Source organism: Seriola lalandi, unplaced genomic scaffold (assembly GCF_002814215.2).
Source record: "Seriola lalandi dorsalis isolate HSWRI2012SDOR001 ecotype SW California unplaced genomic scaffold, Sedor1 jcf7180002054544, whole genome shotgun sequence".
Classification (NCBI taxonomy): domain Eukaryota; kingdom Metazoa; phylum Chordata; class Actinopteri; order Carangiformes; family Carangidae; genus Seriola; species Seriola lalandi.
In genome coordinates, this window is record NW_019525097.1 from 3,088,440 (window position 1) to 3,105,097 (window position 16,658).

General features: G+C 39.7%; 1 protein-coding gene across 5 annotated transcripts in view; it reads left to right on the forward strand.

Annotated features, from left to right (window-relative positions):
* Positions 1–16,658, forward strand: part of ryr3 (ryanodine receptor 3) — a 111,405-nt gene that overhangs the window by 83,234 nt on the left and 11,513 nt on the right. For 3 of the 5 annotated variants that reach the window (XM_023415121.2, XM_023415124.2, XM_023415122.2), the window contains 31 exons: positions 61–176; positions 276–343; positions 457–578; positions 827–876; positions 966–1,026; positions 1,138–1,376; positions 1,563–1,644; positions 3,064–3,194; positions 3,346–3,464; positions 3,671–3,869; positions 4,682–4,776; positions 5,096–5,241; positions 5,447–5,534; positions 5,639–5,731; positions 7,765–7,932; positions 8,610–8,669; positions 8,796–8,930; positions 9,499–9,611; positions 10,774–10,870; positions 11,916–12,028; positions 12,168–12,219; positions 12,329–12,385; positions 12,525–12,624; positions 13,076–13,155; positions 13,338–13,414; positions 13,501–13,574; positions 14,631–14,645; positions 15,514–15,594; positions 15,741–15,829; positions 15,942–16,070; positions 16,212–16,316. In XM_023415121.2, the coding sequence (XP_023270889.1) occupies positions 61–176; positions 276–343; positions 457–578; positions 827–876; positions 966–1,026; positions 1,138–1,376; positions 1,563–1,644; positions 3,064–3,194; positions 3,346–3,464; positions 3,671–3,869; positions 4,682–4,776; positions 5,096–5,241; positions 5,447–5,534; positions 5,639–5,731; positions 7,765–7,932; positions 8,610–8,669; positions 8,796–8,930; positions 9,499–9,611; positions 10,774–10,870; positions 11,916–12,028; positions 12,168–12,219; positions 12,329–12,385; positions 12,525–12,624; positions 13,076–13,155; positions 13,338–13,414; positions 13,501–13,574; positions 14,631–14,645; positions 15,514–15,594; positions 15,741–15,829; positions 15,942–16,070; positions 16,212–16,316 (3,154 nt within the window). The remainder of the gene's footprint in view (positions 1–60; positions 177–275; positions 344–456; positions 579–826; positions 877–965; positions 1,027–1,137; positions 1,377–1,562; positions 1,645–3,063; positions 3,195–3,345; positions 3,465–3,670; positions 3,870–4,681; positions 4,777–5,095; positions 5,242–5,446; positions 5,535–5,638; positions 5,732–7,764; positions 7,933–8,609; positions 8,670–8,795; positions 8,931–9,498; positions 9,612–10,773; positions 10,871–11,915; positions 12,029–12,167; positions 12,220–12,328; positions 12,386–12,524; positions 12,625–13,075; positions 13,156–13,337; positions 13,415–13,500; positions 13,575–14,630; positions 14,646–15,513; positions 15,595–15,740; positions 15,830–15,941; positions 16,071–16,211; positions 16,317–16,658) is intronic. The other 2 variants (XM_023415123.2, XM_023415125.2) reach the window with 1 other exon arrangement.

Consider the following 16,658-nt stretch of genomic DNA (forward strand, 5'->3'; position numbering starts at 1 on the left):
TTACTCTTGGTAATGTGATGGGGGGAAAAGGAGTTGTCATTTCTGATCTCTTCATCTCAGAGGTCTGAAGGAAATGGAGCAGGACTCATCATCGATGGAGAAGCGTTTCTCCTTCAAGTTCCTAAAGAGGCTGCTAAAATATATTGACTCTGCCCAGGAGTTTATTGCTCACCTTGGTGAGTGTGTGACATTTTAAACACAGATACACTGAGCACTAAGAGGACCTGAACATTGATTGACATTGACCTTGCTGCTCAACTTTGCTGTTAATCCAGAGGCCATGGCCACCAGTGGGAAGACAGACAAATCACCTCATGACCAGGAAATTAAGTTCTTTGCCAAGGTCTGGAAATCCACTAACACTTGACACTTCTTGCAAATGAACCAATGAAATACTGATGAATTTACTTTATTCTGCTGATGTTTTCACCCGATCGCTGCATTTCCTCTCTCCAGGTGTTGCTTCCTCTGACAGATCAAACCTTTAGGAACCACTGTCTCTACTTCCTGTCCACACCCAGCAAGAGCTTTAGCAGCTGCGGTTGTGCCTCCAACAAAGAGAAGGAGATGGTCACCAGGTACTGTACAAAAGCAATGCATAGTCTGTTTAATCAGTTCTCCCATTGTCATGTGTTTTGCTGGTCAGAGAGTTTTCTTGTTGTAAGTATAATGTCCTCCCTTTTTATCTCGGTGAAGTGCATAAAAAGAATTCCTATTTCATATTTTCATCAAACCTTTCCTCCCTTGTGCTTTGCTTTTTTCAGCTCTTCTTTGTTCTCTCGGGAGCTTTTTGTTCATTTCTTTTCTTACTGTCTGTCTTTTCCAGCCTGTTCTGTAAGCTGGCAGCTCTTGTCAGACACAGGATTTCTCTCTTTGGTAAGGTTGGCACTGCCTCTGTCTGTGTGCTTGTGTGCCTCTTCGCTTTGAATCTCTTCATATATCTACACTAAATGTCTCTCTCACAGGGAGTGACTCAGCAATGATGGTGAGCTGTCTGGACATTCTCACTCATTCACTTGACACCAGGTAAGGAAAAGTCATTGGTACTTAATCGAGTAGATATTTCTGTTGGTGCCTGTAAAATGAACAACACTAACAAATTAAAATGGGTCTTTTTTGCTCCATCTTTTTTCTCAGAACGGTGATGAAGTCTGGCGCCGAGCTGGTCAAAGCCGGGTTTAAGACTTTCTTTGAGAATGCAGCGGAGGACTTGGAGAAGCTGGTGGAGATGCTGAAACTGGGGAAGTTCATGCAGTCCCGTGCCCAGATGAAGAGTGTCAGTCAGAGCATCAATTATGTGACTGTGGCTCTGCTGCCCATCCTCACTGCCCTGTTTGACCACATAAGGACATATGAGTTTGGAGTCGACCTGCTGTGTGAGTTTGTACTGTATTTCCATAGACATACACCAATATTGTATTGTATTGTATTGTATTGAATTAAGGACATACCAAGTAACTTTTGAGTTGTCTTTCTCCTCATATCATCTTTAAGTTCTGACACTAGTCATACGGTTTTGATTGGAAATAATTGTTGGTTTAATGTTTTCTTGTCTGTTTCAGTGGATGATGTGCAGCTGTCCTGCTACAGAATCCTCACATGTTTCTATTGTCTGGGAACAGGAAAGAACGTCTTTGTGGAAAGGTAAGAGGATTCTCCTTTTTTAAGGTTTTCTGATAGTTTTGCAATAGACTGTAATAAAATGGCTGTTGCTTCTACACATGATCAACACTGTATAGTTGATCATTAAGTTTAAAAAATCTCTGGTAATGATGAATACTTGCTGTCATTTCCATGCTCTATGAGTTAATTAATATCAAAGAACTATGAGATGGTAATACACAAACTACATTATGCTTGTCGTAGTAAATTAGAATATGGCTGCTGAGCTCGTTCATTAACTCATGTTTGTGACAAATACACTAAGGACTTTAAGGGTGATATGTAGTAGATCACGTACTCTAGTACATTATACACTCTAGTATCTACAGTGATATGTGTGCTAAATTTTATGTGAAACTGTATGTGTTACATATATATATATATATATATATATATATATATATATATATCTACACATAGTATATATATATATATATATATATATATCTACACATAGTATATGTGTGTGTGTGTGTGTGTGTGTGTGTGTGTATACATTTGAAAATCTATTAACAGAAAAAGATTTCATGGCTCAGGGGAGAGGACACAACAAAACACTGAGTGCTGTGAAATGGTTTTCATTAAAACCACAATTCTGTACGATTGTTCTCTAACTGGCTGTTACACGGCAAATAAAACCTCCCTATACTGTTGTGGGAGAGAAATGTTCTCACCTTGAGCCGACTCGAGCTGTAAAATAACAAGTGAACAGGTTTGACCACAGCGGTAGATTGGCTGCCTGGTGTAAATTAACCCTGACACCACGTGGACCTCTGCAAATGCTGTGTACAGGAAGTCTAGTGGCAAATTGTCCTAATACTTAACTTTAAGATTTTTGCATGCCAACACGTCAGCTGGGATATCAGAGATCTTTCCAAACAGAAAAACAAGTGTTTGAAGTGTATTAATGTTGTATGTTGCAACAAGTTATTATATACTTTGTTGGAGCCATTTGGCATATCAGTAATTTACGTGTTTTCTTTATTTGAATTTATGCAATGTCTGATTTGAATTATGCCTATCATGTGTTTGAAGTTGTTTTTTTGTTTTATCCGGATAAATATTATGACCTGATACCTGACAGGCTGAGGTGATTTATAGGTGCGGTATGCCCTTTTAATGAGGGGGATAGGTGAACAGGTGTTCACGAGAGCAGAAGGGCAAACAATTTTTCAACCGCACAACATAGAAATACATGCGACTAGTAGGCCTTCGAATATCTTTTGTCTATTCTTTTATTTTATTTCTATTCATATCTATTTCTTTCTATTTTTCTAGCCCGTTCTTTTCTTTCAATGAATAAGTATTGAATCGTGACATAAGGAGAGAATGCTTGTTGATATTCTTGATATCCGGATCACTTCTACATACCTACCTTACATATACTGAATATATATCCAGACATCTTCCTGCACTGGGGGAGAGCCTGGCCACCTTGGTGGGAGCCATACCTGTAGCGTTCCTGGAGCCCCACCTTAATGCCCACAACCCACTCTCTGTCTTCAACACCAAGACCCCTCGAGAGAGAGCCAGTGAGTTTCCACCTGATCCTCCTTTATATTTTGATTGTTATATTACTGTGGATATACTTTCAGTTCTTTTACCATTTTCAAAATCCAGATTTCTTTGAAACAGTTTGTCAGTTTGTGTCCAATCACAATGACTGATGTTTTTCTTTTCTAGTCCTCAGTATGCCAGACACAGTGGAGGAGATGTGTCCAGAGATGCCGAGTCTTGACAGACTCCTGAAAGACGTGAATGATGTCTCAGAGTCTGGTGCTCGCTACAGTGACATGCCGCAGGTCTGAAGGGCTGATGGGATATTTGAATGTATACAAACTGCTGCGTGTCTGAGCTGTTTAGACCTACAAAAAAAGATTCACTCCGATTTATAATGTCCTAGAACTTTTGGTGCCAAAAATAACAGTGATCTCTTCTTGATTGCCTCTTCTGTCATTCATACCTTCATTCATCCTGACATTTAACCCTCATCCTGTCTCCCCTGTAGGTCATTGAGGTGATCCTTCCCATGCTGTGCAACTATCTGTCCTACTGGTGGGAGAAAGGTCCGGAGAGCTCACCTCCAGGTGCCCAGTGTTGCACCATGGTGACCTCTGAACACCTCAGCATCATCCTGGGAAATATCCTCAGGATCCTCAACAACAACCTGGGCATTGATGATGCACCCTGGATGAAGAGGATTGCAGGTGACAGGCTCAAGGCTGTTAGAGAAATTAATGTGATCTGTCTGGGGTTCTCAATGGTCAAATTATGGTTTTACCAGTAGTGCAAAGTCAGGGATTATAATGAGTTCTTTTGGGATGTCAGGTAATGTCATTTTACAAATGGATCACTTTATAGGAATATGGATCTACATTGCATGAGCTGCTGTTTTTCTACACAGAGGTAGAAACTAGCCTGTTCATCCTTTTCCTATTTGAAAAACATTAACAAACAAGGAAATGGTCAAATTTAAGGTCAAGGAAACACTTTAGCACGATAATAAAAACCCTTTTGAATACGGGAACCCATATAGGAACCTGATAATAATAGTAATACATTTACATTTTTAGTGTCCATTTTTCAGTGGGAGTTCAAGAAAAGCCCAATAACATAGTTGGCTGCTGAGGAAGCATGGCCTGAGGCACAATCACTTTTTAAACCCACATTTGAATATTGTACTTGGAACACATTTACAAACAAGAAAATAAGACAAGGGGAAATTCACACTGTATCCTATATTTAACTATTCTTGGATAATATTTCCTGGTGTTAGTCCCACTGTATTTGGAGAGACTGAGGTGAAAAGCAAAACTGCTGATCTTAAAAAAAGTTACTTAAGAGTAAAGTGAATGTAAAGTGATGACTGTAGTTTGATAGTTGTGACAGTTGACACCAGAGCCAATAACTTACATGGACACAGGGAAAACTCATGTCTTCTAAATCCAGGGTGTTAATCCTTCCAGACACCTGATTTATGATTGAAAGCATCAGTCTTTTTCATTGTCTCTGTCTCCAGTCTACTCTCAGCCAATCATCTGCAAGGCTGGAGCAGATCTGCTGAGAACCCACTTCCTGCCAACACTGGACAAGCTAAAGAAGAAGACAGTGAAGGTGAGATCTTAAAATATACTGTACATGTTGTTACAGTTTTGACATTCTATCCGCTGCTCAGTAATACTTTTGCTGACTCCATTAATAGCTGCTGAACCTGTAGTGTATATATGAAGCTGTCAGTAGTTGGAGGAGCTAGTCTGAGAACATTTTGCTCATTCACATCATCTTCTGAGAGTAAAAACACCTTTGTTCCACTTGCTGAACGAGGACGCAGAGATGGGATTACCACCATGGGGTTGGAAGGGGTCGTGTGTGAGGACATTTAGTCTAATGAATTGATTTCCAAAGATGAGCTGTTGATGTGCTGCGAACGTAGGTTGTGGCTGAAGAGGAGCTGCTGAAGGCCGACAGCAAAGGTGACAACCAGGAGGCAGAGCTGCTCATCCTGGATGAGTTTGCTGTGCTGTGCAGGGACCTCTACGCTTTCTACCCCATGCTTATCCGTTATGTGGATAACAACAGGTATGACGTACATGCTCACTTAGCTAGAATGAGCTTTCCCTTCTCCTTCTAGATATTATTGGGTATTTATGTATGTAGCAGAAGTAGGCTGGTTTCAATGTGCGAATGCTTGCGTAGGATATGAGCTTCTTTGTTGTCCCTTTCCTTCACAGATATAACATGACATCCTGTGAGTCACTTGGTTTGTGTGTTTCCTCCACTCCAGGTCTAGATGGTTGAAGGAGCCTGAGGCAGACTCCACTGAGCTCTTCAGGATGGTGGCTGAGATCTTTATCCTCTGGTGCAAGTCCCATGTAAGCTTCACTGTATATATCACAATATGGCTTTTGATGAGAGGATATTGGTATCGAGGATTTATTTCCTAAGGAAACCTCTTCTTTTTGTCCTCTTCATGCAGAACTTTAAGCGTGAGGAGCAAAACTTTGTGGTTCAGAATGAGATCAACAATTTGGGCTTCCTGACTGGAGAAGGCAAGGCAAAGATGTCCAAGGTAAAGATATAAGATAATACATAGGATGTGAGTGAATACACTAGATGTTTTTCTTTTCATTTCCTAGAACATTGGCATTATAATTTATTTGAGCCAGACCCACATACGAAAACATCCTGCTGCTGCAAATATTCATCTGAGCACCACATGCATATTAATTTGCAACTGAAAGTAGTCCTTACATACTCCTGTGTTAGTAATATTTTCTAAAAACTACAGTGGCCAGCTGTTAAAGAAAATTAGTGAGGCTTTTTAAAAATGAAACTTAATATTTGTGAACCTCTTTAAACATTTACGACTTTAGTAGGAATACCTTAGGGCTGAGTACCACAAAAGGCAGGACAGTCCAGAAGTATTTAGAATCACTCTGGTTTTGGTGTGTTTGTTGGGATTTATTTTTTTTAAAAAGCCAGCCTTATCCTTAAAAATATTAAAGAAATCACTGAATGGAAACAGCAATTGAGGAATTCATTTCCTTTTACTACAAAACAGAAGGGAGCAACATTGACAAATATTCTCTCTGCTTGATCTTTATATAGGTCAGAAATTGAGCTCTATAAACCAGAAATGTCATTAACTATTATACTTTACAAGCTATTACTACTAATCTACTGGTTGAGATGATCAGACATTAAAAAAAAAATCTTTGAGACCCTTTAGATTTGAAATGTTGAATTTGTTGATAAAATTTACTCAGTAAAGGCGAGGAACTCACAGGCCCTCCAAGAAAAACTCTTAACCTTCAGAGACAAACATCTTCATTCTGGATGAAATCTGTCCTGTTATAATGAACCCAAGAGATGGAGCAGAGTACATCTCAGTCCTCTCTGGGTTTGATTTGGACTCCTCTCACTTATCTCCTGTTCCCCTCATCACTATGTCAGCACTTTAGAAAAGCACAACCTGAATACTTCTGGAGGGAATCCCCAAGCGTCCCTCTCCTTGGTACTATATTTCAGACACTCTGCAAATGAAAGGAAAAGTCCTCATAAGCACTTTGCCTGTGTTTTTAATCAGTTCCCTGACATGTGCTGAACCAGTTGAATATGCAGATGTGAGATGTTCTACAAATCATCTGTATGAGTTCACACCTCTTAAATTCACCTCTACATCGAGGGTTTACGACCTTAGACGTTTCATATAGATATTTGTCGTAGTAAAGTTAGGTCATATATCTGGATGTTGACAGTGTTGGGTCCAGCAGCTGCTCAACTAGCTGTCACTGTGAGACTGTTTATGAGTTTTGGCAGAGCCAGACAGCTTATTTATTTGCACTGTTGAGCTGTTTTGACATGATCGCTCACAGTGGATAAAAAGCTCCTCAGCTCTTGATCCTGGAGGACTCTGCTGCTTATGTTGATGCAATTGGGGTCTCTAATATGTGATTCAAATTAATGTTAATGTTCTGAGGGTGTAACACACTTCCTGAGCCCTTATGGCAAGTCCTGTCACAGACAATAGTGCCTATCATGCTATTTTAAATTTAAAATGATCAAAATGCTGCTGAGTGAAAACTGGAAAAACCAACAAAACAGCATCATTCTGAAGTGAGCGATAAAGAACAGAATGTGATTACTTACTTTTACTTTTGGAAATAAACAAACAAAAGCTGACAGCACTAGAAAATGTTTAAAAATGTCATTCATTTGTTTATATGTTATTTTCATTGGTGCTTGATGGTACACAATAGCATATTGTAGCATACAATACAAATCACAATAAAACACTGTTAAAGGTGGCACAAAGTACATTGCGCTAATATGGAAGTCCAGGGCTGCAGATACTGAAATAACATATATTAAAATAAAAATATTAATTTGTTTTCATTTTCATGTTTGAAAATGCTTAATTACTCCCATAGACTTTTTTTTTCTTAACAGTATCTGTTTGGTCGGACAGTTTCTCATTGGTAGCGTCAGGATTTTCCATCAAACAGATGAACTAAATTTGACCTAGAAGGAGCTAGATTCTTCTACTCTTTAAACCACAGTGATAATATGGATAAAATAAACCTTTATTTTCTCTCTCTGTAGTCAGGTGGAGACCAAGAGAGGAAACACAAGCGTCGACGTGGTGAATACTACTCCATCCAGACCTCTCTGATTGTCGCTGCCTTGAAGAAGATGCTGCCCATTGGTCTCAACATGTGCACCCCAGGTGACCAGGAGCTCATCTCTTTGGCCAAGATACGCTACAGTCTGGTAAGCTGATGAAATATGACTTGGTACAGAGCTTTTTGTTCTCTCTTAGTATTTAACTAAATAATGATAATTCATATTTTAGTCTCCAACTTGTACATTTAATCTTTCTCTTATCACATGTCATCATATTCAGCCTTATCTCCAGTTATCCTAAGTCTTATAATTTCATTTACTGATAGATAATTTTAATGAAGTTGCAGTTGAGGCTCCAACAAAGTTAATCATTGAAGCTTCCTACAGTGCAACATTCCTAATCTTCTATCAAAGATACTTAATAAGATACTGTATATTGGAAGTCAGAATCACGCCTCTTGATCAGTCTTACGTAGCTTCGACTGTACTTATACTCACAGGACTATCTTCAGTCTGTATAGTATGCTTTACCAGCAGTTTAACCACCACCATAACCTTTTTTTTTTTTTTTTTTTTTTTTTTTTTTTTTTTTTTTTTTTTTTTTGCATTATAGAGACCTCAGCTTGTATTTTATTTTGATAGGTTTTATCCAGAAAGAGTTGACAGAGCATGGAATTCCTTTTTTGATGCAGTAGATATAAAGTATTTCTAGAATGACAAATATTGTTCAAGTCTACTGTGATGGCTACTTTTACTTTTTAATGTATAACAATGGTGTAATAACACATTTTTCTATGTTATGTTGAATGCGCTTCCTTTCATAGAAAGACACAGATGATGAGGTGAAGGAGCACTTGCGTCAGAATCTCCATCTCCAGGACAAGGTAAGATGATGTTCTGTGTAGTTGTAATTCCAGTAGCAAGAGCAGTAAAAGGAATAATACATGCATCAGCACTGTTAAGTATATTGCTGTAGTTTAGTTATTGATTTTATTGTTCTTGTGTTGTAGTCTGATGACCCAGCAGTCCAGTGGCAGTTGGACCTATACAAGGATGTGGTGGTGAAGAGCGACCTACCTATAGACTCGGAACACACAGTGGTCCGTGTTCAGAGCATCTCTGCTGCAGTTTTCCATCTGGAGCAGGTAAAAGCACAACCTTCACTTTAGATCTCTCATATTGACAAAACATCATTAAATATGGAAAATACATTAAACAATAATGGGGTTGCTATTCAGACATGCGTTTGATGACAGACATATCAAATGAGCTGATAAAGTATTAGCCCACTGCAGCACAGACGGCAGCACTTACTCTTTGTATGGAAAATGCCTATTGTAGATGACACACAGCCATAGCTTGTAGCGATTAAACACTTTGCTGATTAATTCATTATCCAATTCCAGCTTCTCAAAAATGTGAAGATTGAACCTTTTGAGGTTGTAGACTTTTGATCAAAACCACCTTGGCATTTGTGATGGTCTTTTTACACAATTATCTGACATGAGTTAAACAATTAAATGAAAAAGGGACGTACAGATGAATGGTTAATGAGAATAATTGTTAGTTGCAGCCTTGCATATAATTCTAAGACTGTACTTAATGCATTATCACAATCTGTAAGGTATTGTCTTGATAAAATGCTACATAAAGCATCTTTTTATTGTAACTACACTGTTATTCCCAACGTTGCATCATTTCCTTGGCCCTAAGGTGGAGCAGCCTCTGAGGAATAAGAAGTGTGTGTGGCAGAAGCTGCTGTCCAAGCAGCGTAAGCGCGCTGTCGTGGCTTGTTTCCGCATGGCTCCACTCTACAATCTACCCAGGTGACTCTATTTTACACCTGTAACACTCACAGAACTGATATACAATGTCAATAATTAAATATTGACATGAACTATTTAAGCAACCGAGTTAAGACATTGCTTTGTCTCAATCTAACCGTACATAACAAGCAATCACCAAGTAGTCATGGGGGGGTGGGGCATTTTTTCTTGATTGTGTGCCCATGTAAACCCCTCATCACCTCCCTAATGACATTCTCTCCTCTGTGTTGTTTTTTTGCATAACACTACCTCATCCTCTCTCAGATACAAAAATAATAATTACTTCCTGAATGGCTATCGGGAGGTTTGGCTGGAAAGGGCATTCAAAGCCTCCAGCTTTGACCGCCTGTTCTCCCTGCTGACGGTAAAGTGAAACTACGGGGCGAATGCTTCATCTGTTCAACCCCCTACCCCCTTCATCCACCAGGCTGTGGACCGATCTCTGCCTAGCAACCAGTTGTTTCTGCACTGTTGATTCTGATTGGTCAGCTAGAATGAGCACAAGAATTGATGGAAACAAACTTATTTGGAAAGTGGAAACACACTGCAAGCTGCAGGCCTCTGTTTCATTTCAAGTGAACCCTGAAGGAAGGAATGAAGAAAGGAGAGAAGAAGAAAGACAGAAAGAAATCTGTTAAATACAATCTTGACTTTGATAAGTTGGCTAGATGGTTTACAACATTATGTTTGGTTACAGTAAAATATAAAAAGTTGTTTTATGTCATTTTGTTTCCTGCCATCTATTGATGATTTAAAGATTTGTTTTTTTATCTGACATTTTGTCAAAAGTTGTGCAGTTTTACAACACACACTCTTTATTAAGGAATATGTGTCGATCTAATAATAAGAAAAAAACACAAATTGTTTCACAGATCTACTGACGTGTTGGAAAACTGTATATCCCTCCTAAAGTGTGCATGTGTAATGAATTTTACAAACCCGATGGAAGTAACTGCAGTTTCCAAATGTGACCAGTCAGAAGAGCCAGTGGGTCCCACATTGACCAATCACCACCCTGCCTGAACTGCACTTCCTGTAACCCCTTCCTTCCCCCTACATCTCTCCTTCCTTCCTCCTCCAAAAACTCACCTGAACCCGCCCTAATGCCACTGTACCTCCCTCCCCACTCCCCTCCATTCCTCCCCACCTCCCCCCTCCCCAGGCATCGCGCTATCAACCTCTTCATCCCGGCCTATGAGAGACTTTGGATAGAGGCAGAGGAGTACTCCTTTGAGGAGAAGCTAGTTCAGGATCTGGCAGTAAGTACTGGGCTCACCTTGCCCTCGTCCCGCGTGCCCTGCGTTGGCACCCCTCTGCCAGTCCTGTCTGCCAAATGCTTCTTTAGCTCCGCGCCTGTCGAGCCTTGGGAGTGCGCCCGGGTGGGGATGTCGCCCAAAGTGCCCAGGGGCCCCCACTCTAGGCGTGCAAAACCCTTCAAACAGAGATCCGTCAGGGGTCAAAGGCTGCATGACCAACTCAGGAGACACAGGGCCAGCTCCGGCGCTCACAGCTCTAGAAAAGCAGGCTATGCCTTTCTGACAGCAGTGGTAAGGAGGGCCTTTCACTACAGTAGGAGACTTTCACTAGCTGTTTGGCTGTCAGATCTGGATCCAACCCATCAGTTGTCTTTTCGCTGTACTCTGTAAGTCTGTAGTGTGAGTGTGAAGGTGACGTTACAGTACGTTTTGTGGCCGTGACGTCAGTGGCATGCTCGCGTAGTCATGTGAAGACCACATTTCATATTAGATCTTTGTATTCAGATGTGCAGCAAATTCATCGACACCAAAACTGTGCCATTGAACAAGATTAAAGGACAGCTTTAGATACAGTAGCAAAATGATCAGATTTACTGTTCTCGTTGGGAAGAAGATTATTTTTATTGTTTTATTCTAAAAATCTGTCAGATCAGTTTAGACTCTTGGAGATGTGTGTAGCTGTGATAGTCCCTCAATGTCAGGCTCCTTTACTGTCAGGACCATTCTTCATGTTCAAGTCATATCACCAAATGGCTTACTGCTTGCATCTGTTTGCTGTAACATGCATGTATTGGAGAACTGGTTCCAACACTGTTCATCATCCACTCTTTAACTTTCCTTGTCTTGTCCTCTCCACGGATCACCAGGATATGACAAAAACTCATCTGCATGCCAGTGCTAGTTGAATGTTAATGACTCATTTCAGTGTTTTTGACAAATGTCGGTGAGTACGTGAAGATAAAGGAAATGTTGAATGTTGTGTTGGGATGACAAGTGATCACATAAGACTTGGGCAGAGGTAACTGTTCACACCTATGCATTCCTGCAGAAAACCCCCATGAAGATTGTGGAGGAGGAGGAAGAGGAAGTGGCTGAGATCCAGCCCGACCCTCTCCATCAACTCATCCTCCACTTCAGCCACAATGCTCTGACAGAGAGAAGGTGAGGGAGTATGAGAGTGAGTCTGTTACAGTGGACAAGCATTTTAATTTCTATGTTTCAGAAAGGGAAACACATGCTTTTGTTGTAGGATAAAATACAGTACACGAACAGTAATGAAGTGTGACTTAACTTTTTTCAGTCACTTGGAGGAAGATCCTTTGTATATTGCATATGCAGACATGATGGCAAAGGTAATGGACTTTTAAATTCTCTTTATTGATAAATAATTCTGGTAAAAGTCTCTACTCTTGGTAAATGAAATGTAACTTGAGCTTTGAATGATGACCTTTGTGTCTTTAGAGCTGTGCAGAGGATGAAGAGGAAGAAGAGGAAGAAGGGAAAGAAAAGACATTTGAGGTACTTAAATTCATTCATAGCCGAGTAGCCAATAGCCAAGTAGCAACTTTTATCACAGGTAAAAATGTGCCTTTTTCCATTTACTGTGTGTGTGTGTGTGTGTGTGTGTGTGTGTGTGTGTGTGTGTGTGTGTGTTCAGGAAAAGGAGATGGAAAAGCAGAAGATCCTGTATCAGCAGGCAAGGCTGCATGCCCGTGGGGCTGCTGAGATGGTGCTACAGATGATCAGCGCCAGTAAAGGTAATCATTATCTGATCATTTGTGCTCCAGTCAGCTACACAGCCAATTTACACTCTTATCCACTATTATCCTTGTTAGGCATGTCTTGTACAATGTTTTCTGGGCAGTTTAAAATGAATGATCGAGACGTTCTCTTTTACTAGTACTTCAAGCTGACTAGTGGCCTTTTATGTGATGTTGGATACCAACCACCCATGGAGGAGGTTTTTCTTGGTCCACAGCTACTTAAAACATTTTATTTTTTACATATAATAATTATTTCTTTTATTTTTGGTAAATCATTTTTTCACATGATGGCTAATCTTCAATTTAAAAATATATAATATTAAGATAGATTAATTCAATGACCTTTGCAGAACCCTCTGAATTTCCACAGGATTTTAATCCTTAGCATCTTTGTATCCTGAGTTTGACTTTCTGCTTTTATCTTACATTCTTCTTCTGCCATCAGGTCGTCTAGGCCCCATGGTGACCTGCACCCTCAAACTGGGAATCTCCATCCTAAATGGAGGCAATGTGCAAGTTCAGCAGGTCAGGACTACATCTGAATAATTTAGTATTGATCTAATTTGTTTTATTTATTCTTCTAATTCCTCTCTTTAGGTAACAATAATGTCTACTACATAGTAATTCCATACAGACCGTTCACCAGCTGGTGCACCATGTGGTCGTGACAGGAGCACGTTTAATGCTTTTCTTGTCTTTTATCACAGAAAATGCTTGTTTACCTGAAAGAGAAAAGAGATGCAGGGTTTTTCAAGAGTCTCTCAGGGCTGATGCTTTCTTGCAGGTACTGTGATATTACTGTGCTGCAAAAACAGGAAACCTGCGCGGACATCAAGTGCTTTTATTTTACTCTAGAATGTCTTTCCTTAGTGTCCTGGACTTGAATGCATTTGAGAGGCAGAACAAAGCAGAAGGTCTTGGCATGGTGACAGAGGAAGGTTCAAGTAAGTGAAAACATGTCTTATTAGATGTGCTACATTATTTTCTCTTCTTAGACTTCTAAGCTCCACCTTTTTGACACAAGTTTGTGTTGAAGTTCAGTACATGCCTGTTGAAGCACCTGACTTTACTCTTGATCACAGGACACCAAAAATATTCCACCCTTTTCCCCTGACTAAGCTAATGCTGAACCATGACAACTGTATAACCCCAGTGTCCATTCAAAGCTCTTATTAAATGCTAGTTCCTAATTAGTAGTTTCTGTATGGCCTCGGTAGTTAAAACAATCAAAATTGCATTGTTATAAATGTAAATTTTGATTTGTACAAATAGTTTGCTGCTTGCGCTACAGTCTTGAAGTCACTGAAGTCGTCAGTGTGGTGTCTTTAATGTCGTCTTTTGTAGTCATCAAAGCAGGAATGAGCCTAATATATTATATAACACTGTATTACTAAGTTTGTACAGTGGAGTCCAAAAGTCTGAGACCACAAATGGGGAAAGCAGTCTCAGACTCTTAGACCCCACTGTATTCCAGGGATTTAGCAAAGGATAAACTTTCCCTTCTGTCAACTGGTGATATTGGGGGCATTGAGGTAGAGTAGAGTAAATATAAAACATGCAGTCACAGACGACATGGTCCAGCATTAATAGTAGAGCTTCCGTCTCGCTACAACTTACAACAAAACACTCTCACCTGACGCCTTTCACATCAAACTATGTCCGTCTTTTCATCATTCAGCCCTCTGCTAAACATTTTCACCGAGTTCTGTGTTTAACAATTCACTGTTACTACTCGTGTCTCTGTTACCGTTATCAATTTTTCACCATGACTGAACTCTTATTTGATACTCATCTTGTTAGATGCAACATAGACACAACCCAGGCCTATGATTTATTCCCCCCGTCTGAAACAGTTTTTTTTAACTGCATGACTTTGTTTTTCACTCGTAGCCAATATATTCATATCTCTTCGTATTGTAACTCAATGTCCTCTCTTTTTGCTTATGTCTTCGTGTATTGTTTGTCTCCTTCCTGTCATTTTAAAAACCCATCGATGGCAGTCCACACTGAGCGGGGTAAATAGCAAATTTAGATCATCCTGATATGGCTATGCTTCCACCTGGAATGTCTTCTCCACATCTGTGGTCCATACTCCCTGCTTTATTTCATACCAAGCCTCTTCCTCCCCCATGCCCAGATGTCTGTAGGGACACACTGTGCATGCCGACTGTTAGAGTGTACACAGAAAGTGGATCTTCAGAAACCATTGCCTGTCCTTTTGTGTGCTATTTGTTCCCATTCCCCTCATGTTAACATTTACTAATGCAAATCCTGTTACTGATGCTGAAATCTGTTCTAAGGCTATCAGTGCCATCTCCCACGGGTTTGACTGAAGGTCTGTGGACTCTTCCACAGCCTAAGCAAAGCTTTGTCTTGCTTTGGACTTGGGGCCTATTTCACAAAGCTGGTTTCCATACAGGTGTCTAACTTTCACATGGGTTTATCTGCTCACAGAAATGTGTTTTCACTCATTTTGTATAGATCTGTTGACATGGTTATCTAGTTGATTTTTAAAGTGAATTCTGTAACCACGTCTGTCCAATGCTTTTTTTTCTGAAATGATATCCTTCAACAGGCCCAATCTTGGCCTGCATGTGAAAGTTATCAGGCTTCCTCCAGCTTATGGAAATGTCCTAGTGTTTCACTGTTGTTTATGTAAGAGCATTTTTATAAAAAGCACTTTGGATTCAGTTTTGAACCTGCAATCTAAAGGTCCTGGACTTCAAAAATGTTTTGAACATGAAACCTGTCCTGCTTGCCTCATTAATTGCTTTTGAGGGGAGTTTCACATATTATAAGACCTCCTCATGTAGAGTAAATAAAGACTGAAATCACTCTGTGTGGGGTTTCAGCTGTATTCACCAAGATATATTTTCTCCCAAGGCTCCAAGGTGCTACAGAATGATGAGTTTACTAAAGACTTGTTCCGGTTTTTGCAACTTCTGTGCGAGGGGCACAATAGAGGTGAGGTTTCATTTATGTGTATTTTAAATTCATGATGCGTTTTCATCAACAGGATTTTATATTTTATATACTATTGGACATTAAGAGGATGAAAGGATGAGAAAGAAATGACGAGACTGATGATAAAAAAATATTTGTGTCATCAGATTTCCAGAACTTCCTGAGAACCCAAACTGGAAACACAACCACAGTCAACATCATTATCAGCACTGTTGACTATCTGCTCCGTCTTCAGGTGTGTAAAACACACATGCAAAGTCACAAGAATGTTGACCGTCTCCATCTTTATTACTGTTATAACCATCATTGTAACTGTATCAATTTGCTAATGTTATCCTCCTCTTTAGGAATCTATCAGTGACTTCTACTGGTACTACTCTGGCAAAGATGTCATTGATGATACAGGAAAAATCAACTTCTCCAAAGCTTTATCTGTAGCCAAGCAGATATTCAACTCACTGACTGAGTATATTCAGGTAAGAAGCTGAGCCCTCCGCAGCAATATTAGCAATGTTGAATCTGCAATATAAGTCGCTAACAGCTATCATCAAATAGCTTATGTTTTTTTTTTCTCTCATCTTTGCCATCATCTGCCTTTTCTACTTGTCCTCTTTCAGGGCCCATGTATTGGGAACCAGCAGAGTCTGGCCCACAGCAGACTGTGGGATGCAGTAGTGGGCTTCTTGCATGTATTTGCCAACATGCAGATGAAGCTATCTCAGGTAAACTAAACGCTTTTTGTACTTCTGCAAGATGTTTTACAAAAACTAAAAATAAGATATGTCAATAAAAATCTGTCTCATGTCACAAATATCCATTTACATGTAACTCATGTTGGCTGTAACTTGGAAATAAGATATATCTTTTGATATCACTAGAATACATAGTTGTAGTTACAAGAAGTACCTAGACTGATACATTGACATGGCCAATATTTTCGGCCCATTTCAGCCTAGTACAGTCATATTGTATTGGTGTATATGTGGGGACAAAAGTAATTCAAAGGTGCAATACAGAAAGGCCAAAAATATATTTGAGTAGTTTAGAGCACTGAAAAGTTTATT